This window comes from Amyelois transitella, chromosome 23 (genome assembly GCF_032362555.1).
Source record: "Amyelois transitella isolate CPQ chromosome 23, ilAmyTran1.1, whole genome shotgun sequence".
Classification (NCBI taxonomy): domain Eukaryota; kingdom Metazoa; phylum Arthropoda; class Insecta; order Lepidoptera; family Pyralidae; genus Amyelois; species Amyelois transitella.
In genome coordinates, this window is record NC_083526.1 from 6,930,654 (window position 1) to 6,956,304 (window position 25,651).

The 25,651-nt window shown below is 39.4% G+C and overlaps 1 protein-coding gene across 1 annotated transcript in view; it reads right to left on the reverse strand.

The window, feature by feature from the left end:
• Positions 1 to 1,052: 1,052 nt before the first annotated feature.
• The window catches only part of LOC106129286 (dedicator of cytokinesis protein 1), a 60,947-nt gene continuing 36,348 nt past the window's right edge, over positions 1,053 to 25,651 (reverse strand). Inside the window, exons 21-39 of the mRNA XM_060950917.1 lie at positions 25,097 to 25,282; positions 23,111 to 23,331; positions 22,393 to 22,631; positions 21,796 to 21,948; positions 20,566 to 20,869; positions 18,663 to 18,831; positions 17,540 to 17,788; positions 16,916 to 17,051; positions 16,306 to 16,449; positions 15,233 to 15,331; positions 14,450 to 14,614; positions 12,259 to 12,408; positions 11,267 to 11,379; positions 10,703 to 10,815; positions 10,222 to 10,266; positions 9,332 to 9,416; positions 7,906 to 8,055; positions 6,753 to 6,858; positions 1,053 to 5,863 (exon numbers count right to left, since the gene is read on the reverse strand). Of these exons, the coding sequence (XP_060806900.1) occupies positions 5,595 to 5,863; positions 6,753 to 6,858; positions 7,906 to 8,055; positions 9,332 to 9,416; positions 10,222 to 10,266; positions 10,703 to 10,815; positions 11,267 to 11,379; positions 12,259 to 12,408; positions 14,450 to 14,614; positions 15,233 to 15,331; positions 16,306 to 16,449; positions 16,916 to 17,051; positions 17,540 to 17,788; positions 18,663 to 18,831; positions 20,566 to 20,869; positions 21,796 to 21,948; positions 22,393 to 22,631; positions 23,111 to 23,331; positions 25,097 to 25,282 (3,096 nt within the window). The 3' untranslated portion in view covers positions 1,053 to 5,594. The remainder of the gene's footprint in view (positions 5,864 to 6,752; positions 6,859 to 7,905; positions 8,056 to 9,331; positions 9,417 to 10,221; positions 10,267 to 10,702; positions 10,816 to 11,266; positions 11,380 to 12,258; positions 12,409 to 14,449; positions 14,615 to 15,232; positions 15,332 to 16,305; positions 16,450 to 16,915; positions 17,052 to 17,539; positions 17,789 to 18,662; positions 18,832 to 20,565; positions 20,870 to 21,795; positions 21,949 to 22,392; positions 22,632 to 23,110; positions 23,332 to 25,096; positions 25,283 to 25,651) is intronic.

Below are 25,651 nucleotides of genomic sequence, written 5' to 3' on the forward strand. Positions count from 1 at the left end.
TATTTACTCATTACTGTTTATACTTACTCGGCGCACAAAAGGATTAAATTTCAACCATAGTTTCCGGCATATGTTTTACTAGTACTCAGCATAACTATAGAAATATTACCTACAGCGTAGTTCAGCGCATCTACTTAATGATATGAGTAAAAAAAAATATGAATCTTAAAATCATACATACATATAATCACGTCTTTATCCCTTATGAGGTAGACAGACCCAACAGTCTTGAAAAAAACTGGATGGCAACGTTTAGCTTGATGGCTTAATGATAGAATTAAGATTAAAATAGTGACAGGTTGCTAGCCCATCGCCTACAACAATGCCTTGTTTATCAGCCTTTGCCTTAGTCTCCTTTTACGACACCGTTGGGAAAGATATGGACTTACATTTTGAATAACTAGCTGCGTTACTGCTAAGAGATTAAGTAGGTCGTATTGAAATAAATACTTATATTGAAAGTTCGAAACTTGTGTGTATGTTGATACTAACTCAACGATAGTTTATAATAAATACTCATATAGATAAACAACTAAGACTCAGGCCAATCAGAAAAGTTCGTTCCTCATCATGCTCTGGCCGGGATCTGAAACCGGGACCTTCTGTGTCGCAGACAGACGTACTACCGCTGCGCCACAGAGGTCGTCGAAATGAGTGTAGGCATGTGATATTAAGATTATTTCATTAAATAAACGGTCATAAATTTAAGTCAGTAAACTAGAATGTAAAATTAGAATGCATATTAAGAAATAAAGTGTAAATAAACATAATTTATTTTGTAGGTCGACTTTGTAAATGTTTGCAGAAGATTATCTTAAAGATTCTACTTATTATGGAAGACGGGAGTCTCACAATTCAAAGCGAAGTTTTTTCCACAGCACTGAAAGAGACCAAAAGCAGAGCGTTTATAAATAAAGTGCCGTGTGGTTCCCGGCACCAATAGTAAAATAGGATCACTCCATCTCGTTCCCATGGACGTTGTAAAAAGAGACTAATATAAGGGATAGGCTTATAATTTATATTAATATGAAAATATTAATAAAACAAGCAACTACTATAAAAAGTCTATTTATTGTAAAGATTACTTACAACATGAGTACATATCTTGTAAAGTGAAATTAAAAATAAAACAATAACTATTTATACAATATACATATCAACAATTTATTTGGTGCGCTTATGGCCACGTGCGGGACGAATTTAATTTCTTAATTTTTTTATTTATATACGAAATGATGTTTTAAACACAAACACAAAATTTTCAAAATAACAGTACAGTACAGTCAACGTCAGAGATACAGACCCACTATTCATTACACCAAAACAAGTCGAGTATCTCTGCAGTCGAATGTACGTGGAACACAAATATTCCGATAAAAATTACTGTCACTTTAGAATTTGACAATATTTTTTTTTTCCACACACATAGTACAAGCTGATCTGTCAATTTGTAAAGGGATTATAAAATATTTTCACTAATTGGCTTCAGATAGTTTGAAAAGTTGATTGGACTCAATAAGTAAAATTTATCAGAAAACTTGGCTAGTGTTTGCATATTGCTAGATATTTTTCAAAGTAAAGCTATTAAAAAGTCCATAAATTTTGTTTTTATATGTTTATATATTTGGAAGCCTCGTTAAACCTATTTTTCAAATTAAGACTATTAAAATGTCCATAGATTTGTTTTATATATATAAATATATATATATTTGGAAGCCTCGTTCTCGCGGAATGTAATTTGTTCTAATTCTCGTAATGGCCAAACAAAAGATCGTCCCGCGAATTAAAAAATCAACAACTTTATAATATTTACTACTAACGTAAATCTAAAATTATTTTAATATAATAAATATTTACCTCTCGCTTAGATTAAGATATCGAGTATATTAAACATTTTGTAAAACATTAAGATACTAATCGCATCTTATATTTATATGTGTCAAAAACTATAGTAGGTATTTATGTCAAGACACTAATGGTTTATAAGACGGGCTTTTTTTAGGAATTACGTAAAATATCGCGTTATTTACACTGTATTATAGTATTGTTCATTATTTTCCTTGTCTGTGTGAGTAATCATAATCTATTGGTAATGAATCTTTCATAATTTAACTAAAATATTGCTGAAAATAAATGACTATTTAAAATAAAGCACTTCTTACTTTCAACGTATAATTGTTTCAACCACTCATTGAATATGTAATTTGTTCTTATAACCGTTTCTCCGACAAGGTGAATTTTTTTTTATCAACGACTGTTACTTTTAAAACCTAAATATTTATCAAGTAACAACAACCAATATTGTGACAAGTCTAAGTTCTCATAAATAAATGTTGTCATATAAAATTCATCCTTACGGCCGTTTGATAAGATTTAAAACAAATTGTAACTCATAAAATAAAGACTTTTTCTACGACACAATTGAATTAAAAATCATTAAAATCGAAATAAAATAGAACTATAGACCTAACATGATGTGTCTTTTACAGTTCTCAGCGCCGTTGTACGGTGTCAAATTATGTCAGAATTGAAATACATTATTATACCGTTAAATAATTGGTTGCGAAGTCATTTACCACTTCTATAGTCTAATTTTCTTCCGAAATCTATGGTCAAACAAATTAAGTTTCTTTGTTATAATACTAACCTTTTTAACTTTCCGTCATTACGCTGGTCACAAAAAGTAAATTTTTTAAGACCATCATAGGTCATTGGCCTCTTTTATTTTGACTGGTTTTTTGGTGGTCGTTTCCACGTGACCTTAGTAAGGTCGTCTGGGTTTACAAACAATGTAATAATAAATAAATATATACAAGACAAATAACAGGTTCAAGTTAGCCTAAATAAGTTCAAGAAATGTATTAAGAGTTACTACATTTACCAAAAATTAATTGTATGTTTGTTGCGATAAAGTACAAAAACCACTGGACCTATTTTAACGATATAAGATACAGACTTTAAAAAAAGAGTAACAGAGGCTTTTCTCAAAAACAACTGCATGTATTATATAAACAATAATTTGAAAGAACTGATGAACTCACAAAATGATTTATCTCAATGCAATTTAATTTCATATTATCTTTAAACCGGTCCGAATCATATAGCACATGTTCTTCTTGGAAAAGAATAATTTTTACCATGATTTCTTATCTATTACACAAAAAATTTGTAGGTCAAACATATATACCTACATAAAATCACGCCTTTTTCCCGGAGAGGTAGGCACAGACTAGATCTTTCCACTTGCGACGATCGCTGCATACTTCCTTCGCTTCATCCACATTCATAACTCTCTACATGCAAGCTCGGCGGTTTCGGGCACTCTTGTAGGTCGTCAAACTTTATAACGCATCATATTGACCTAGGTCACATAAGACTGGTTCTTTACGATCGCTGGCGGCGAAACATGTTTATTGATATTAATTTATTCCTTGCATATGTATATGAACTTTTTCTGATTGGCCTGGGACTTGTATGTTTATCTATATAAGTATTTATTATAAAATATAGTATCGTTGAGTTAGTATCTCGTAACACAAGTCTCGAACTTACTTCGAGGCTAACTTGATCAGTGTAATTTGTCCTGTATATATTTATTTATTATATACCTACATCTATTGAAAACATGATTTTGTTTTGCTAAACGAAAGTCAAACTTAGTATGTAAAATTTAAATACTAGATTTTTTTTAATATCAGTCACGCGACCGCATATTCTATGCGTAAATATTTAAAAATACTGGAAAACAATCTATGAATAATTAATTATATACAATCTATACTTACAGCTATTTGTAATCACACTTGTTACATTGTAATATCATTTCTTTTGTCTAAAACATTATATTTGTTTCTTGTTCAGACGTAACTCGTATAAAGATATCAAGTCTAATAAGCATAGAATTTTAAAAGTATATTTCAATAAAATTAAATTGTAATTTCTGTTTACTAAAAGTTTATACATCTTCTTTTTTTATAGTAAAGTTTTACGTCATGTGTAGCATAAGAACATAATTTTTTTTAAAGTCTAATCCATATTTTTAATAACGCCTGAATAATAAATATTTGTTATCAACTTTGTTCTTTTCGTAAGAGGATGACTAAAGGAATGGCTAATAAATTTGGGGTATTTCTATCAGGCGATGGGCTAGCAACCTTTCACTTTTTGAAACTCAATTTCATCACTAAGCCATACAACTGAAAGTGGCCATTTAGTCTTTTCAAGACTGTTGGCTCTGTCTATCCCGCAACACGGTAATAATATTTTATATGTAACTTTGTTCTAAGGAAATAAATAATGCAAAAAAATACTACGGTAACATGATCAATGTATGCTTAATACATACATACAAACATATTGGTAGACGGTTCCAACTGTTTGGCTGCTATTGTTGCTATCCCATCGCCTCAAAGAAGAATCCCAAGTTTATATCGTCTTAGTCGCTTTTTACGACATCCATGGCAAAGGGCTGGAGTAGTCCTATTCTTTTTTCTATTGGTGCCCCTATATTATTTATTTATAAATGCTAAACCATTAAAACATTTTCAAAACTCACTTAAGATACAAACGACTCAGTATTTTATTCAATACCATACTATTTTGTATCTAAACTATGGTATGGAATAAAATAAATCAACACAAACATAAAAACGCGTACACTGACTGAGGGATTAGCTGACATTTTACAGCACATCGCTGGGTCTAGTGCTACATTTGATATTTGGCAATTAATTTCTGAACAGAAGACAATATATGGTGCATAAATATACAAAATTACTCTTAATTTCTAGAGACACAAGACTCATATTTGCGTAATGGTGAATATCATTTTTCTATATTAGTAAGTGACAAAAATGTTAAGGTACATTATCAAACTTAACATATGAATCATTTAATCATTGGTAACTTGTAAGTACTAATATTATGGTGGGTTTAAATATGGCTTACACTTCACTTTTATTTATGACTTGAGTGCGTACGAACGTTGATCTGCTGATCATGAACTTTAACCACAGATCCTAGATTGGGCGAGTTGGGTTTTTACACGAAGCGACTCCCGTCTGACCTCCGCAACCTTTGCAGGTTAACCAAACCCATATTGGATCCATGGTTACACATGCAGTTACCTGAATGTGCAGGTTAACTCACGATATTTACCCTCACCGTAAGAACATCGGTTGGTAATCAAACTAATGTACGTAGCTTCGAAAATAGTCTCACCCAATCCAGGATCCATTGTCAAAGGCATACCCTCTCTCCAGAGAGGTGAGGATGCAATCGGGACTAAAGCCAGAAGGAAGAGGGAGTCATACACGTAGCAACCTCCCCCTTTTTTGACCTTCGTTTACCTGGGAAACCTAACACCTTGGATCATGACTTCAATATTCACTTCATGACAACTTAAAAAAAAAAAACGATTCCATATTTTATTTAGACCTTCCTCTTAGGCGACCATTGCAAAATTGGTCTTCCGTATAAACACATAAGGCACGAAATATACACGAAAATCTTTCAAACAAACCGCTTCAGCCTTTTGAAGTTACTATAGTTATATTACTAATGTCACTTTGGCCAAAAAATCTAAAAACTGTTAATCAAACATTATTATTCTGCAAATTCTTCTTCTTAGGCGGCGGCGTCGGCGGTTTCTCGCTTGGTATGACGTTCTGTCGTCTCGTCGCTAAAGAGTTATACAGAAAAGAGCCTCTAGTAGGCGGGAATACCATATCGTAGTTGTTTCTCGCCGGCAAAGGCGTTATATCACCGTTGTTATTATTGTCCCCATCAAGGTCCATGCTCCTATGGGAGAGTTTCTCGGGGAGTGGGGGAGGCTCCTCGTCGTCTTGGTTGGAATCTGTTGTGCCTGGTATGAAATTCAAATAATATATAGATACACAAGGGCTTCAAAAAAAAAATGTCCGCAATTGTACAGGATACATTTTGACATACTTTTTTATTCTATTAGGTATATTAATAAGGTATTTACAAATAAAACAAGATTTTCGTTTGTTTTGCTGCATGTTCTGATATTAAGTAAGGCTTTGACTGAATGGGCTAGTAATCAAGTTCACTACATATATGAATGTCTGAATTATGAAAGACGAAAGGAGTTAGTTAAAAACTAATTATTCTTGAATCTAAGTTTAAAAAATCAATTTAAAAAACGGCGTACTGGAAAATAATGTTTGGTCGCTAATCTCTTCGTTCAATGACTCATTCATGGTGTGATGACTTTTCTTCGAAAATCATAACCCCCTCAACAAACAAAAATGTATTATTACAACCTTTCTATTATTGGATAGTTTACTGTAAGAGAAGCCCAATCGCGATAAATCTTTGAATATTTTTGTTTTTACATACATACATAATATCACGCCTTTTTCCCGGAGGGGTAGGCAGAGACTACCTCTTTCCACTTGCCACGATCTCCGCATACTTCCTTCGCTTCATCAACATTCATAACTCTCTTCATGCAAGCTCGGCGGTTTCGGGTACTTTTGACCTGACCCTTTACCAGGACGTCCTTAATTTGATCAAGATACGTTCGTCTAGGTCTGCCCACTCCGACCTGTTGTTTTTTAATTTTATTTAATTTGCCTTTGCCCCATGTCTAAAGTGTACGGTGACTGCATCCTAGTTTAGTTTAACTATATTTGTTAATTCTGTTCTCATGTAAGTGGATGTAATGTATTCTTTTATGAGAGTAAATTCTTGAAACCAAAATTTAATCTCGTTCAGTAAAGTTAACTTACCCATAGAATCCCTGTTAGATGGTGGTTGGGACGCTAGCAAACTCGCCCGCTGAGACAACCTCCTTTCCCTCTCAGCTTCAACTCTTGGTGTCCTCTCAGGGACCAGCTGCAAATTATTTGACTTTATTAAGCTCAAATATAATAATGACACTTGCAATTTCCCCGCTCGCGCGCGCGATTCGTAATGTCAATCGGATTTTCGAAAATATTGACCTGTTTGCATGTTCTCTGAGCGAATTCATAACAACAGTGTTATATATTGTATGCTACAATAATAATAATAACTAAAATGTATTGCTTCTCTATCGCATTGGTGCTAACTGTAAAGATAGATTTAAGCTTCTGAAATAAATAAATAAATAAATTTTGAAGAAGCCTGAATTCGATACAATTATCTGCATGAAATGGACCACGAGCTAAAGATCTTTATTAAAGGTCCTTGATGAAAGCACAGATTATAATTTACTTTTAGACATACAAACTTGTGTTTCTCATTGTAAATACTTAACCGCCCTGACTAAAGCAGTAGTAAATTACATAGGTACATGTATACGGATAATCACGTTTATATCCCTTGCGGGGTAGGCAGAGCCAACAGTCTTGACAGCATTGAAAGGCCACGATCAGTTGTATCTCTTAATGATCGAATTGAGATTCAAATAACGACAGGTTGCTAGCCCGTCGCCTACAAGAAGAGTCCCAAGTTTATTAGCCTTTCCCTTAGTAGCCTTTTACGAAATCCCTGGGGTAGATATAGACCGCGAACCTCACGACACATAAGTTAGGTTATTGTAGCTGCCGTTCAGCCTCCATGGACAAACAGACTCTTTGACTTGAAATTTTTAGATGACCAAAACTGACTGACGGACTAATAAAAAAAGAACAATCGAAACTAAGATGAGACGACGATAAGACGCACCTTGAACAGTTTTAATTCAGACAGGACCTAGCAGAACCTCGGCCCGTTCAGTTATGTTAACTTGATTTCAAGTTGAAATTGTAAATGTACGCCGCAGCGGGAACAAGTGCACTAATGTTATTTTGTACTTGTAATATGTTTATCGCCAATTTATAATAAACTATTTATAATCCACTTTTATAATACAAATACACTATAATATAAGGATTTTGTAAGAAACACATACAAACTTACCTCTTGTCTGAGTTCCCTGAGCGGAGATGCGGAGGCGGGAGTTTCCGGCGGCGTGGCGCTAGTGTAGCTGAACGATGACGTCACCGCGCCGTTGGGAGTCGAGTGAGACGTGTACCACTGACTGCCACTGGCCGGGGTGCCTATTTCACTCTAAGAAAGATAATGAAGTTAAAATAAAAAAAAAAAAAAAATTGTTTATCCAGTATCTAGAGATTACAATAATAGTGCTAGTTACTGGAGCCTCCTTTTAAGCAAAAATATGCTTGTGCCAGGAGAACTCCGCTCTTACATTCCAAATAATTCTAAATACAAAGTATAAAATTTATTACACTCCAATTATTATCATTTCATTTTACTAAATTAACCATGCAATAAATTACTAATACAATTCTAAAATAATTTAATTTGGATATATACAATAATTTATTTTATTTACATACATACATACATAAAATCACGCCTCTTTCCCAGAGGGGTAGGCAGAGATTACCTCTTTCCACTTGCCACGATCTCGAAGGAAGTATGCATTCCTTCGCTACATCCACATTCATGATGAACGTATACGTATTTTAACATCAAAATCAATTTACATACATACATACATATGGTCACGTCTATATCCCATGCGGGGAAGACAGAGCCAACAGTCTTGAAGACTAAATGGCCACGTTCAGCTATTTGGCTTAATGATTGAATTGAGATTCAAATAGTGACAGGTTGCTAGCCCGTCGCCTAAAAGAAGAATCCCAAGTTTATAAGCCTATCCCTTAGTCGCCTTTTACGACATCCATGGGAAAGAGATGGAGTGGTCCTATTCTTTTTTGTATTGGTGCCGGGAACCACACGGCATGAATTAATTTTGATGTTAAAATACGTATTTCGTACGAAAGAGGAAACTAATTAATAAGTGGTCTCTTTATAACATAACTTCGTTACAGTTTATATACGACTAGCTGTGTCCGCGACTTAGTCCGCGTGGAATAGTTATTTAGGGCATCATTGAAGTCCAAAAGGATGAATAATTTCCCCCGTTTTTTTTTCACATTTTCCATTATTTCTTCGCCTTCCTTATAGTTGCAGCGTGATGTTATATAGCCTTAAGCCTTCCTCTATAAATGATCTATTCAACACAAAAAGAATTTGTCAATTCTAAACAGTAGTTCCTCAGATTAGCGCGTTCAAAAAAACAAACTCTTAAGCTTTATAACATAAGTATAGATGGGCTATCAACCTGTCACTATTTGAATCTCAACGCTATCATTAAGCCTAACAATCTTTTAAGACTGTTCGCTCTGTCTACCCTGCAAGGAATATAGACGTGATTATATGTAGATGTACTTGTTAGGTTCTTATCTAACGGTTATATCACATTTATATACTTAGTTGTTAAGTTGGTTATTTAAACACTAAGAACAGTCTTCCTCACCTTTCTCCCTCGTCTTTTGTCTCTTTTCCGCGGCGTGCTCTGCAGTGTGCCGAAATAGCTTGCAACACCGCTACTGCTATTTCTGCTGCCGGACAAAATTATTATTAAATAAATAAATTTATAATTAAATTTTTAAAGAACGTTTAGTACATGAGAGACAGAACTTAAGATAGAGATTGAATTATACAAGATTAATACATTAATTTTCAGAATACGTTTTTCAGTGTGAATTTTGAATTGAGATGTTACATTTTCTTCCCCCTGGCTTTAGTCCCGGTTGCATCCTCACCACTCTGGAGAGGAGCCCGGGGTATGCCTTTGACCATGGATCCTGGATTGGGTGAGTCAGTTACACGAAGCGACTCCCATCTGAGCTCCGCGACCTATGCAGGGGAACCTAACCCGTATTGGATTGATCATGGTTACACATCCAGTTGCCTGAATATGAAGGTTCCCCCAATGTCTCCCCTCACCTTAAGAGCATCGGTTAGTATTCAAACTAATGTACATAATACGGATATAGTCATGAGAGTAAAGATGTTACTACTGTAGGGACTTTAAGCTGACGCTGCAAACCTACCGACGACGTGCGGGCAGTAGCGCCAGTCGTTCCCCGTGCGTCTTGAGATATGGGCAGGCACATTGCATAGATTTTAAATTAGTTTAGCGTTATATATTTTACGTAATATTGTGAGTTGTACCATACATCCGTATAATCTGTGTAAATTGAATAAACCCGAACTTTCGTGAACCGCACTCCTAGTTTCTCTTGAACATTGCAACCCTTAATTACTGAACATAACCATACGTACACTACTATATAACAATTAACCTAAAGAATGATTTAAATTCTGACTTTTCTAGTGTAAATTTAATTGAATTTCGCTTACCTGACTAGTGGATTTATGGCACTGAAGAATTTTGTTCTCGACGTGCTGAAAACATAGTTTTAATTTGAATAATTTGGAAATTTTTGGCGGCACCAATTATGTTTGCTTAGCTTTCACTTTAAAATTTAAATATAGTTTTGTTTTTGGGAGAAATCAGATGAACTGAACTATCTAGTGACGTTTTGAAATTAGAAAAATTTTATAACCACGAAAAGACACAAAAAATTTGTCATTCCCGGCACCAATGGAAAAAGAATAGTACCACTCCATCTTTTTCCCTGGATGTCTTAAAGGACGACCAAGGGATAGGCTTATAAACTTATGATTCTTCTTTTAGGCGATTGGCTATCAACCTGTCACTATTTGAATATTAATTCCATCGTTAAACCATACACGTGGCTATTCAGCCTTTTCAAGACTGTTGTCTCTATCCACCCCGCAAGAGATATAGCCGTGACTATGGGTCTGTATGTACACTGACTCGTTCCCGGCGGAGACGTCGGAGACGCGGTGCGCGGCGGGGTCGGAGGCGGCGCCGCGCGCCGGCGTGCGCGTGCGCAGCTGCACCTCCGGGGGGTCCTCCACCTCCAGCGACTGCAGGGGGGAGGACATTTATTTATTATTGATCTATATTTAGCGTTAACGTTATAATAACGTTGCGCACGCGCCCCACGTGTACGGTGGAACGTCTTGATCTTTCATTATTCACCCAATCCTTAGGTAATTTAACTTGTGATTAATAATTAACGGTAGTTCGTAATTTCTTTTATAAAAAAAGAAAAATATGAAACAAACACGAGAAACTTCTGACGAGCCTTTATATATAACAATTATTAATTCCATCATAAAGCCAAACAGCTGAACGAGGCCTATCAGTCTTTTGAAGACTGTTGGCTCTCTCTACCCCGCATGGGATATAGACGTGATTATATGTATGTATTATTAATTGATATTTAAATGTACCATAATAATGAATTAAAGCTTTTAATTTTAACTGAGCGAACGTTTGGTTACTCTTCAGGGTATGAATGAATGAATGAATTACCTTCAATCCGTATCTTTGTTGCACGTGTTGCTTCATCTTCTTGAAACAGTGCACCATATGCTCGTGCAGTTTCTGCAACTCCGACGATGCTCTTGCGCCGTGGACGTCCAAACCTACGAAGAAAAACATATGTCATGAGATATTTCAATTAAGGCGTTAAGATATAATTTTTCTTTTGTAAACTTTCCGTGCCGTGCGGTTCCCGGCACCGATAAAAAAAAGAATAGAACCACTCCATCTTGTTCCCGTGGATGTCGTTAAAGGCGACTAAGGGATATGCTTATAAACTTGGGATTCTTTGAGGTGATGGGCTAGCAACCTGTCACTATTTGAATCTCAATTCTATCATGATCACTGTCATAGCCTTAAGTTATTATCTTATCTTCTTAAAAGAAGATTTGCAACCTGGTCCAGGATGATTGAGGCTTTATACATTTCTTCTTCGTTGTTATTGAACTCTTGCACGTACTTGTTTATAAATGTGGATTGTGGCGCCATCTTCACGACTCACCAGACTTGAGCAAGGGGATGATCTGATCGAGGACGAGGTCTCTCAGCGTGTCCAGCAGTGTCTTTCAGCGTATGCGGGAGTCAGGAATGCCTTCTCGTAGTTAGTTGAATATAAATGAGGACTGTGGCGCCATCTACACGACGCATAGTGTCACGTGTCTGTATGTCAGACTCCTAGTCTTTCTAAAGGGTCCAAAAGCGGCGGCGGTCGAATTGTTAAATTGCCCGGCTAAAATGTATTAGTAATGCGCGTGGAGAAACAGGATTTGAATCCTACTACGGGCATGTACCAATGACTTAGGGTCATGGTCTGGAAATTTTGTAAATGGGTTCCTAATGGTTTAGAAGTGCGCTAAGAGAGGATTTTAAGAAATTCCGGCGGGAACTGAAGTTAGCGGGATTTCTCGTTTCACGCGAGCGCAACTTCTGTTAACAATGAATTATCAGTAGATATGGATTGTGGCGCCATCTACACTACTCACCAGACTTGAGCAAGGGGATCTGATCGACGATGAGGTCTCTCAGCGTGTCCAGCAGCGGCCCGTGGTCTGGGTGTCTCTCGGCGTATGCGGGAGTCAGGAATGCCTTCTCGTAGTTGGCCAGCCCGCCCTGCACAGCGGGGTCGAGGATTCCTGGGGACAAACAGTGTTTGTGTAATACATACATACCTATCATCATCATCATCATGACATCAAATTGTTATGGACTATTACTCCATGACTATTTGATGTCATCATTGAAGCTCTGTAACGAATGTAGCGAGAATCACTATGTTTTTTTAATGAGTGAACAAACGACTAAATTACTGATGAAGGAGTGAGTGAATGAACGTGATTTTTCGTTAGTAATCTTAGTTCAAATCGCAAGAGTTTACTATAATGACTAGATTGTTCGTTCTGTCTAGCTCGCAAGCGATAAACACGTTACAACATGCATACATAAATAAAATCACGCCTCATTCCCGGAGGGGTAGGCAGAGACTACCTCTTTCCACTTGCCACGATCTCTGCATACTTCTTTCCCTTCATCCACATTCATAACTCTCTTCATGCAAGCTCGGCGGTTTCAGGTACTTTGACCTGACCCTTTACCAGGACGTCCTTAATTACGTTACTATATATATATATATATATATATATACATATATATATCATTGGTTTCTCACCATTCAGCCTCATGGTGAGCGGCTGCAGCGGGGCGTCGGGCGCCCGCGCGCTGAGCACGAGCGCCCGGAGCGCGCGGTTGAAGTCCCGCAGCGCCTCCACGGCGGCCTCTTCTATCATAGAGCGATACAGACGTCACTATATATATATATATCAATGGTTTCTCACCATTCAGCCTCATGGTGAGCGGCTGCAGCGGAGCGTCGGGCGCCCGCGCGCTGAGCACGAGCGCCCGGAGCGCGCGGTTGAAGTCCCGCAGCGCCTCCACGGCGGCCTCTTCTATCATAGAGCGATACAGACGTCACTATATATATATATATCAATGGTTTCTCACCATTCAGCCTCATGGTGAGCGGCTGCAGCGGAGCGTCGGGCGCCCGCGCGCTGAGCACGAGCGCCCGGAGCGCGCGGTTGAAGTCCCGCAGCGCCTCCACGGCGGCCTCTTCTATCATAGAGCGATACAGACGTCACTATATATATATATATATCAATGGTTTCTCACCATTCAGCCTCATGGTGAGCGGCTGCAGCGGAGCGTCGGGCGCCCGCGCGCTGAGCACGAGCGCCCGGAGCGCGCGGTTGAAGTCCCGCAGCGCCTCCACGGCGGCCTCTTCTATCATAGAGCGATACAGACGTCACTATATATATATATATCAATGGTTTCTCACCATTCAGCCTCATGGTGAGCGGCTGCAGCGGAGCGTCGGGCGCCCGCGCGCTGAGCACGAGCGCCCGGAGCGCGCGGTTGAAGTCCCGCAGCGCCTCCACGGCGGCCTCTTCTATCATAGAGCGATACAGACGTCACTATATATATATATATCAATGGTTTCTCACCATTCAGCCTCATGGTGAGCGGCTGCAGCGGAGCGTCGGGCGCCCGCGCGCTGAGCACGAGCGCCCGGAGCGCGCGGTTGAAGTCCCGCAGCGCCTCCACGGCGGCCTCTTCTATCATAGAGCGATACAGACGTCACTATATATATATATATCAATGGTTTCTCACCATTCAGCCTCATGGTGAGCGGCTGCAGCGGAGCGTCGGGCGCCCGCGCGCTGAGCACGAGCGCCCGGAGCGCGCGGTTGAAGTCCCGCAGCGCCTCCACGGCGGCCTCTTCTATCATAGAGCGATACAGACGTCACTATATATATATATATATATCAATGGTTTCTCACCATTCAGCCTCATGGTGAGCGGCTGCAGCGGAGCGTCGGGCGCCCGCGCGCTGAGCACGAGCGCCCGGAGCGCGCGGTTGAAGTCCCGCAGCGCCTCCACGGCGGCCTCTTCTATCATAGAGCGATACAGACGTCACTATATATATATATATATATCAATGGTTTCTCACCATTCAGCCTCATGGTGAGCGGCTGCAGCGGAGCGTCGGGCGCCCGCGCGCTGAGCACGAGCGCCCGGAGCGCGCGGTTGAAGTCCCGCAGCGCCTCCACGGCGGCCTCTTCTATCATAGAGCGATACAGACGTCACTATATATATATATATATATCAATGGTTTCTCACCATTCAGCCTCATGGTGAGCGGCTGCAGCGGAGCGTCGGGCGCCCGCGCGCTGAGCACGAGCGCCCGGAGCGCGCGGTTGAAGTCCCGCAGCGCCTCCACGGCGGCCTCCAGCGGCGACACCCAGTACGTGCGGTGGTCCACCACTCGGAACCACTTCAGGATGCCTGGTAGTGGGTTGAAGTTCAATTATGATAAATAAATATATACGGGAGTTAGTCTTGAAGTAAGTTCGAGACGACTTTCCAAGATACTAACTCAACGATTCTATATTTTATAATGAATACTTATAAAGATAAACATTCATAACCTCGACCGATCTGAGAAATTTTCATCTTGCCCTGGCTGGAATATGAACCCGAGACCTCAGGTGTCACAGACAGATTCCCATTTTCTGACGAAACAAAAGGTGACCCTTTACTTCGGTATTGAATCATTACTTAAGTCCCGATCTTTCCCCAAGGGAAAGGCGTATATACTTGAGACTCCTCTTTTAGGCAACGGGCTAGTAACCTGTCGCTATTTGAATCTAAATTCTATCATTACGCCAAACGGCTGAACGTGGCCTTTCAGTCTTTTGATAACAAATGGCTCTGTCTACCCCGCAAGGGTGTATACCCGCATAGACGTGATTATGTTTTAACAACAAAGCAATGTATATAACACAGAAAAAATCATTAGTACATAATTACTTGCAATAAGTGTTAATTTTTTTCGTTGACCTGAAGACCTAATCATTTATTATTATAAAAAATATGACGGTATCTGAACAAAACATATCATACCTGGCAATTTCTCGCTGATTTCCAACTCGGTTCTCTCGAGCCATCTCGTCGCAAATTCGTTCTGGCTCAAATCATCACTGGACCCGTTCATCGATTCATCTGTAAAAAGTATAAATCGATACTAATATTATAAAGCTGAAGAGTTTGTTTGTTGCGCTAATCTCAGGAACTACTGGTTCGAATTGAAAAAAAATCTTTTTGTGTTGAATAGACCATTTATCGAGGAGGGCTTTAGGTTATTTATCATCACGCTGCAACTATTAGGAGCGAAGAAATAATGGAAAATGTAAAAAAAAAAACGAGGAAAATTAATCATATTGATCATTGAAGCCCAATGATACCCAAAATAACTATTCCACGCAGACGAAGTCGCGGGCACAGCTAGTGTATAATATAAAATCAGTGTTTTGTTATAAAGATACTAACATTGATAATTCAATGCTGCCAAATGAAGATTTTGGAAAACTACTTTTTTTTAATAATTTATTAATTTGAAAACTACAAAAGTTTTTTATTTTGCAACTACATATGTATTTTAGTTTTTTGGCACAATTTTATCAAAATCAAAGGGTATAGACATCAATGTGTGTCTTTGAAAAGGAGATTTTATGATTACCTGACTTGAAAAGTCTACGAGAACTTTATCTACCCCGCAAGGGATAAAGACGTGATTTATATGTCGATATACCTACCTTACGGAACGACCTCAATAGCTCTCACTATTCCAGACGTGACATGTGTCTAAATAATAAGAAAGGGACAAAATAAAACAAAGTAGGTAGTAGGTAGTAAGGGATAGGCTTACAAACTTGGGATTCTTTTTTAGGCGATGGGCTAGCCACCTGTCACTATTTGAATCTCAATTCTATCATTAAGCCAAATAGCTGAACGTGACCATTCAGTCTTTTCAAGACTGTTGGCTCCTTCTACTCCGCAAGGGATATAGACATGACCATATGTATGTATGTAAAACAAAGTTTTGCATACACATACAAAAAGATATTTAGGACTTTCAGCTAGGAGTGAGAGAGAGACGACCCAATAGAAACAGAGAGAGAGAGAGAAACACTCACCCGGCTTATGGAACGGTCTTGAGAACACGAATTTGTGCACGCTGTTGTGCTTGTAATAGGAGAGGACTTGCTCGGAAACCGGCTTGTCTGACAACCGCTTCAACTTGTCACTGAGTAGTGGTTCCACCGCGTTGATTTGTAAATCTATCATAGTCTGTTAAGGAGTTTTGAAGTCGGACAAATTTTGGAAACCTTCTCAAACGTGTATATAATAATAAGAAAAACACTTTCCTGAAAACCACATCAAAATCGGTTCGGCGAAACGCGAGAAAATCGCGGACAAACATACATATAGGTCAGATCGAGAACCTTTTTTAATAAGGAGTGTGGAGTAAAAGTGCCGTGTGGTTCCCGGCACCATTGAAAAAAAGAATAGGACCACTCCATCTCTTTCCCATGGATGTCGTAAAAGGCGACTAAGGGATAGGCTTACAAACTTGGGATTCTTCTTTAGGCGATGGGCTAGCAACCTGTCACTATTTGAATCTCAATTCTATCATTAAGCCAAATAGTTGAACGTGGCCTATCAGTATTTTCCAGACTGTTGGCTCTGTCTACCCCGCAAGGGATATAGACGTGACCATATGTATGTACGTGTTGAAAAGGATACACTGCTTATCGGACTGCGTTATCTCTTCCCCTGGCGCGTCCAATTTCGTCAAAACTTCAGCGTCGGGCCATTCGTCCAGCAAACGCTCCTTAAAATCGGGCAACTGTTCGAATTCGTTGCCCCGGTAGACAAAACCCTGGAGGAAAAACATACATACATACATACATATGATCACGTCCCCATCCCCCACGGGGTAGACAGAGCCAACAGTTCCGAAAAGACAAAGAAGGATCCCAAGTTTATAAGCTTATCCCTTAGTCGCCTTTTACGATATCCATGGGAACGAGATGAAGTGGTCCTATTCCTTCTTTTTATTGGTGCCGGGAACCACACGGCGAAGAAAAAACATTAGGATCAGTAATTTCGCAGTCTTTTTGAGGCTGTAGGCTCTCACTTATCTTGATGTCTACCCTGTACACCACGGAAATGATTATGTTATAAAGATCAGTCGAAGACCTTGATTTTTACTATTACAGCCAAGGTGACGCAACACATTTTAGTCTGACAATACATAAATATATAAGAGGATACAGCTGAACGTGACCTTTCAGGCTTTTTTTCAAGTGTCTGCTCTGTCTACCCCGTAAGTGATATAGACGCGACAACATGTCTTTATGTACTCACATGCTCCTCCCTCAAGTGGGGCGGGAACCCGTTCCCGTAATAAATGACCCTGAAGTAACTCGGGTGGTATCTGGGCTTCCTCAGCATGGCCTCGTACAAACCGGCCAGCTGGCTGTGCAGCTCTGCCAGGGGTCCGTAGCCCAGGGCCTCTTCTTCGTAGACCGATACCAGCTCTTTGACAATTTCCACGGCGAGCTCCCATTGGCGGCCGCGGTTTAGGAGTTCAGCGATTTCTAGGTAGAGGAATTCCTGTGCAGGAAAAATGGGGAACGATTGATTAATGAGTACAGCGCCATCTGTGTTTTTCATTAGTAATCTAATAACAAGTATATTACTTGAGAACTGTTGCGCTATTTTACGGTAGAAAAATGCTAATGAGAATAAAATGGGAAATGGTAAAATTACTGTTAAACACAGCTTAGTGTATGTGATTTAATTAGAAATATTTATCTAGAACAGTTGCACGATTTCTTAACTCCGTAAAATATGATCTATTGCAGTGCAGATGTCAAATGCATACATTTTCGCACCTTCTTCTTCCTGGCGTTTGTACCGGTTACATCCTCACCTCTCTGGAGAGGAGCCCATCTTTAGTTAGAGCCCGTCTTTTACGACTATGGATCCTAGATTAGGTGAGTAAGGTTTTTACACGAAGCGACTCCCATCTGACTCATCAACAAGGTAGCAACGAGCAAGGTAACCCAATTCGGTCACATGTGCAGGTTTCCTGACGATGTTTTCACTCACTCCGTCCTATTGTTCGTTCCAGATATATTTTACAGAGTGTAGGAAGAGGAATTTCTAATAAACTCATGTGAAGTAAATGGTGACTTGCGAATAACTGTTGAAGACAGCGCCATCTGTGTCTTGAGCTATTATTCTAAAAGAAAGCCGTGTTTACGGACATTCCTAGATAAAATACATGAAATTTGAGCTTGGGATTCTTTTTTAAGCGATGGGCTAGCAACCTGTCACTAATTGAATCTCAATTCTATCATTAAGCCAAATAGCTGAACGTGGCCATTCAGTCCTTTCAAGACTACTGGCTCTGTCTACTCCGCTAGGGACATAGTCGTGACCATATGTTTGTATGTGTATGTTGAGCTACAAAACTAGGTCTTACTTTAAGTTCCCTCTGAGTGGAATGTTGTAGCTCCAAGGTCGGATGCCTCAGGCGTGGAGGCAAAGGTTCGTGAGTCCACAGCAGCAACTTCGCGTGGAGTCTGAGTGAGAGGCCAGCTTCGGCCCACTGTTGGGCATCGTGATGCATCTTCGCCAGTTTGTGGACATACCTTTAGAAAAAGAACATTATTTGACAATTATGTTTCAATTTGTTTCTCACTATTGAGAATCTTCCATCTAATATTGAGAAAAAACAAATCATCTTAATTCGCGCGAACGAAGCTTTTACCCGCAAAAAGCTAGCTAATATTATAAATGGGAAAGTCTGTCTGTTCGTCATGTCCGCTTCCAAAGTTGAACTGACTGATGAAATTTCTTATGTCAATCATTTGATTGTTTTAGTTTCATTTCCTGCCAGAGTCTCCATATGTCGCAGAGGCTGCTACTAAAGCTCCCCACTATTAAAAATTTTTTCCGCTTTATTTTTTCATGAAAAACTCCTCAGTTTCATCTTCAAAACATGGTGTGAACATTTATTTATTTTATTTTTTATTTATTTATTCGGTAAACAAAAAATATTGTGTTCGAATTTATAAAAAATCTTAAATCTAGGTACTTATAAAAATAAAATATAATGTTACTACTTACTTACATACATTAAATTAAATTAAAATTCACTTAGGGAGTAACAACATTTTTTAACAAGAAGGGCCCTCAACTTTTTATTAAAAATGTTTCGACTGCGTATAGCCTTTAATTCTATAGGCAACTTGTTGAAAAAAACCACTGTTTGGAAACGTACACCTTGCGTTATCACTCTTAGAGTAGGATGTATTCCTGTCCTTAAGTTCTTTCTACGGCTGTTTTCTCTCTCAATCATTTCTTCTTCAGACTCGTAGAGATGCCTTTCTTTATAAAAGTTATTTAAAAGGACCAGGATATACAGACTAGGTACAGTTAAAATTTCTAATTTTTTAAAAAAACTTACACAAGACTCCCAAGGTGGAATTCTCGTCATGGCGCGTATAGCCCTTTTTTGAGCTATAAAGGCTCTTTGCAGATTACATTTAAAACTGTTCCCCCAAAATGCTATGCTATAACGCAGTTTTGACTCGACTAATGCATAGTACACTACCTTCAGCTGTTGAGTTGTCAATTCGTCTCTGAGACTACGGATTGCATAACATGAAGAATTAATTGATTTTTCTACAGCTTCAAGTTCTGTTTTCCAGTTCAAGTCTGAGTCGATATGTACTCCTAAGAATTTAACGTTTTGAACACAATTAATTATTTTATTTTGCAGTTTTATTACTAATTTATCCTTAACAAATAAAAATTCACCCTGTCGAAAAGACTGAAGATACATTTGCGTCCCTCAACAAGACAATACATTCAAAAACTCACGAAACACACACGAACAATATTTATTTATTTATTGACAATAACCAACCCTATCATTACAGTGTTACCCAATGCGATAGAGTAGCTAATTAAATTACAATTATATTAAGCAAATTATTTGTGTACTTATCGAGACTGTGAACTCAGTCAAAGTACAGTTGAACAAGTCTATGCTATTAGCGACCCCGTTCATAGCTTTTATTGCCCTTGTAATCGGCGCTTGTTTTAACAATTCCGTATGCGCTTGCGCAGTTGCGAACAGGGGAGGTTGCCGCCGCCGCCACACGTACGCAGTACCACCTGGTTGCTGATCCGAATACTGTAATACGATCCTGAACACTCACCTAATATACATGTGCGGCCTATCGATCTGCCTGTAGAAATCCAGCACTTGCGTGGTGAGCAACATCCTGTGGGGGGTCGCGGACCGCCTGGCCGCCTCGCGGTACCGCAGCAGCGTGTCTACTATCAAGAAACACACACGAACACACACGAACACTCACCTAATATACATATGCGGCCTATCGATCTGCCTGTAGAAATCCAGCACTTGCGTGGTGAGCAACATCCTGTGGGGGGTCGCGGACCTCCTGGCCGCCTCGCGGTACCGCAGCAGCGTGTCGAGCTGCCTGGCCGCGGCTGCTACTAGGGCCCCGGCGGCGGCCCGCAGCACCCCGCCCGCCGCGCCGCACAGCGCGCCGCACAGCTGAACGAAGCGCGCGCGCCACGCCCCCGAGCCCAGCCCCCTCTCCACTAGCACGTCCAACTTGTCGATCAACTCGCTCTCCAAGTCTCGGAGGTGGCCATCTGTAGAATATTTTATTTGACGAAATATTCGTATTGACATTATTAGTTCTACATTAATTAAATGTTTTTTAATGTAGACAACGTGCATTCGACCACGATTTAGATTTAAGATATCTATATAATATGTAAATTGACGTCCGATGAAAATGCTGCAGTGTTAGTTACTACTTCTATCAACCATTGATTGTAGCATGCAAATATTTTAATACAAACCGATAACTGTAACAAAACCTATGTAATAAACTTAATTTACGCTTAGAATCGAGAAACAAGGTCAGTTACGCTAATGAGTATTACGATAAAACAAAAGACAATATATACAAATATTTCACTTCGCTGATATGTTTGGGAAACCGATTTTGTAACGACTTTATTCGGATTTAAAATGTCAGTCGTTTGGTCACCATTAGGGTTATTAAAACTTAAAGGGTTAAGACTGCATCATATTTTCTGTCAAAATTTTTTTTAAAGAAAAACGTGCAAAATACCTTCGGTACTATACGAGTTGTGTTCCACTCTTATAGATAGATAAATCACTTATTTGATTTGCTACACACAAAAAAACAACACTTATTTGTTTAACAAAAAAAAAATGCTCTTAAATGTATACTTATGTAATGTATACCGAAAATAATACCAATATTTTATACAATAGATCAATTGATACTATTAACGGAGTGCTTCATTGACAGAAATAGACTTACCAAATTGAGTTAGCCTCGAAGCAAGTTCGAGACTTGTGTTACGAGATACCAACTCAACGACACTATATTTTATAATAAATACTTATATAGATAAACATCCAAGACCCAGGCCAATCAGAAAAGTTCGTTTCTCATCATGCCCTGGCCGGGATTCGAACCCGGGACCTTTGGTGTCACAGACAAGCGTACTACCGCTGCGCCACAGAGGCCGTCACCACTTACCAGTGAACCCAGCCTGTATACTATGAGTATATTCAGTCTGCATCATATCGAAGAACAATGGTATAGTTGTGTTCCACACCTCCTCGTCCAGCAACAAGCTGACTTCCAGCAGTGGACCCACCAGGCACGGTATGAAGGCGCGGCGGTGTTCACCTGATATTAAATTGAGGAAATTTATTTATTTATTCACTTTCTTACATCTACCATTGCAGAATAAATCCAATGCGATAGTGTATAATCAATTATAACATATTATTCTAAATCCAATGAGATAGTGTATAATCAATTATAACATATTATTATTAATGCAGCCCTTGTAAATTCAGACAAAAAAAAGAATAGGACCATTCACACACCACACCATCTCGTTCCTATGGATGTCGTAAAAGGCGACTAAGGGATAGGCTTATAAACTTGGGATTCTCCTCTTGGGCGATGGGCTAGCAACCTGTCACTATTTGAATCTCAATTCTACCATTAAGCCAAACAGCTGAACGTGGCCTATCAGTCTTTTCAAGGCTCTGTCTACCCCGCAAGGGATATAGACGTGACTAAATTAATGGATTAATGAAATGTGTTAATAAAACCTTTACTCACCAAGACTGAACCACATCTCTTGAAACAACTGCGCTGCACCCCTTCTGAGGTCGCCGTACAAAGTCACGATCCTATGCCTCCTGGGCACGGTCAACGTCTCCAGCTGAAGGTACTGGGACGTGGCCAAAGCGGACAGGGCGAGGAACCACTCGCGCAGTATCGAGTGGATGTTCGTTATCGATTCGGTATCGGTAATATCGACTGATTGGAGGCGGTCTCGAAGAGTTATAGACAGCAGTCTGGAATTAAATTTGTTACATATATATACCATACATTTAATCACATCTATATCTCTTGTTGGGTGTATAGAGACGACAGTCTTGAAAAGAGTTAAAGGTCACGGTCAGCTGTATGGAGGAATTGATATTCAAATAGTGACAGGCTGCTAGCCCATCGCCCAACGTTAAAGCATTAACAAAATGTTAAAAGGGAATTTGAATAATTGCAAGCCTTACTTTTCTTTAAATTAAATTTAAAGCTTCATACATACAACCCGAGCCAGCATAGAAAAGTAAATTGACGAGGAATTAATTCAACTTTTTAATACTATCAGACTCGTTTTCTATCAAATAAACAATCAATCAATAGGTTGAACAGTGACGCAAGACATCCTTGTCTTACACTATTGTCACTATTGAACCACTAAGTTTACGCCCTGTTCATCCTGACAAGAACGCACAACAATTACTGTTGGAATCCTTAAGAAACCCCTACTAACCTTAGAGCATGTAACATGACATAATGCTGTAAATGCAGCATATCAGCCCAGTACGGCCTGAACACAGGTCTTTGCAGCAGAGAGTGTAGAAACGACAACGCGTCCCACACCAATGATCTCGAACCGCCGACTTTCTCAGCTTCTAAAGCTTTAACGAGGATTATGTATTGATCTTCGGACATCTGACGGACCATATCTAGGAGTACGCAGACGATACGGCGCTGAAATAAAAGTATACATTTCAGTATAAATTTTCAGGTCACTAAATGTTATAAAAAAAATTGGTAGTTTTAATTTGCTGGAGCTTCTATAAATGACGTGCGACGCTTCTTTTACCAGGCGAAAAACTATCGCTGTTTCGCTTTTTATTATGACGTAAAACTGGATGTCGCGATAGCCATGCTATGGGGGCAGGTCTACATTTTGTCTTGGTATGACGGCTCGAGTAATTATAGCACTCATTTATTTATGATAACTAAAATATTAACCATCTCCTTTCCTTGCAAAAACATGGTGGTGTGGTATTCCACTTATAATTTGAAGTTTTCTCTCCAATAGCGGATTATTAATAAATAATTATACACGGGACAAATTACACTTCTTGTGTTAGCCTCGAAGTAAGTTCGAGACTTGTGTTACGAGATACTAACACAACGATACTATATTTTATAATAAATACTTATATAGATAAACATCCAAGACCAAGCCCAATCAGAAAAAGTTCCTTTCTCATCATGTCCTGGCCGGGATTCGAACCCGGGACCTTCGATGTCACAGACAAGCGTACTACCGCTGCGCCACAGACGCCGTCGTGTGTAGTACCAATTTCACCATCAATAACCTCATTTAACTCTTTTTCAATTCTCACCAATAGTGGGTCTACATTGAACTCTCCACTCTCACCATGTCGTTCTCTCAACAAAGCGGTAGCGTTTTACACCGTTGACAGCAGACATTTACTCTTTACTTTTTAAACCAAGAAACAGGGCTTCAGCGGAATATAATCTCGTTTCTCACCAAAGAGGATCGTCATTGAAGTCTCTGGTCTCCCTCAACATAGTGGTGTGTAGTACAGTCGGAAGCAGATATCAAGCCAATTCGTTTTTCATACCAATAGCCTCATTAAACTCGAAGCAACTACTACAACAAATGGCAAATTCTCACCAAAAGCGGGTCGTCATTGAACTCCCCGCTCTTCCCACCCCGTTCCCTCAACAAAGCGGTAGCGGTTCTCACTGTAGGCAGCAGACATCTACTCTTTACTTCTTAAATCATAGAAACATGGCTTCAGCGGAATATAATCTCGTTTCTCACCAATGAGGATCGTCATTGAAGTCTCTGATCTCCCCTAACATAGTGATGTGTAGTACTTCTTCTGTAGTTCTTTCATACCATTAGCCTCATTTAACTTTAAGCAACTACTAGAATAAATGGCAGATTCTCACCAAAAGCGGGTCGTCATTGAACTCCCCGCTCTCCCCACCCCGTTCCCTCAACAAAGCGGTAGCGGTTCTCACTGTAGGCAGCAGACATCTACTCTTTACTAAGCTTCAGCGGAATATAATCTCGTTTCTCACCAAACAGGCTCGTCTTTGAAGTCTCTGCTCTCCCTCAACATGGCAGTGGCTGTGTGTAGTACAGTCGGCAGCATATATCTGGCCAGTTCGCTTTTCTTTCATAGTCTCATTAAACTCTAAGCAACTACTACAATAAATGGCAGATTCTCACCAAAAGCGGGTCGTCATTGAACTCCCCGCTCTCCCCACCCCGTTCCCTCAACAAAGCGGTAGCGGTTCTCATTTAAAACATAGAAACATGGCTTCAGCGGATATATAATCTCGTTTCTCACCAGAGAGGATCACCATTGGAGTTTCAAGATGGCAGTAGCGGTGTGTAGTACAGTCGACATATATCTGGCCAGTTCGCTTTTCTTTCATAGTCTCATTAAACTCTAATCAACTACTACAATAAATGGCAGATTCTCACCAATAGCGGGTCGTCATTGAACTCCCCGCTCTCCCCGCCCCGCTCCCTCATCATGGCGGTGGCGGTGTGTAGCACGGTAGGCAGCAGGCACCGCGCCAGCTCGCCCCTGTCCGCGTCGACTGGGCCCACGTCATCTCGAGCTAACAGGGCCATTACCTCGCCAAGGGCTTCTATGCAGAGTTCCAGCTGAACAAATGTTAATTAATTCGGTTTAATTATATGACAGATCATTATTTGAAATGTGAAAGCCTGATAAAGATCATTCTACAATACGGTTTATGAAATATTTAAATCAAAATAAAACTTTATAATCCAGTTTGTGAAGTATCTGCAAGTATTTAGGTTTAAAAATTCTAATGTCAGATTCTCTACATACTTTGAAATTATAATTTTTTGACATTTCTTGCTACATACATACATATATTAATACTTTATTATTTTCACTAATATATATTTAATCTTAATACATTCGTTCAAAGGATCGCGAAGGGACAAACATATATTTTGAAGAATAAAAAATGTAACGTAACATTCATAAAAATAAGTATCGACAGA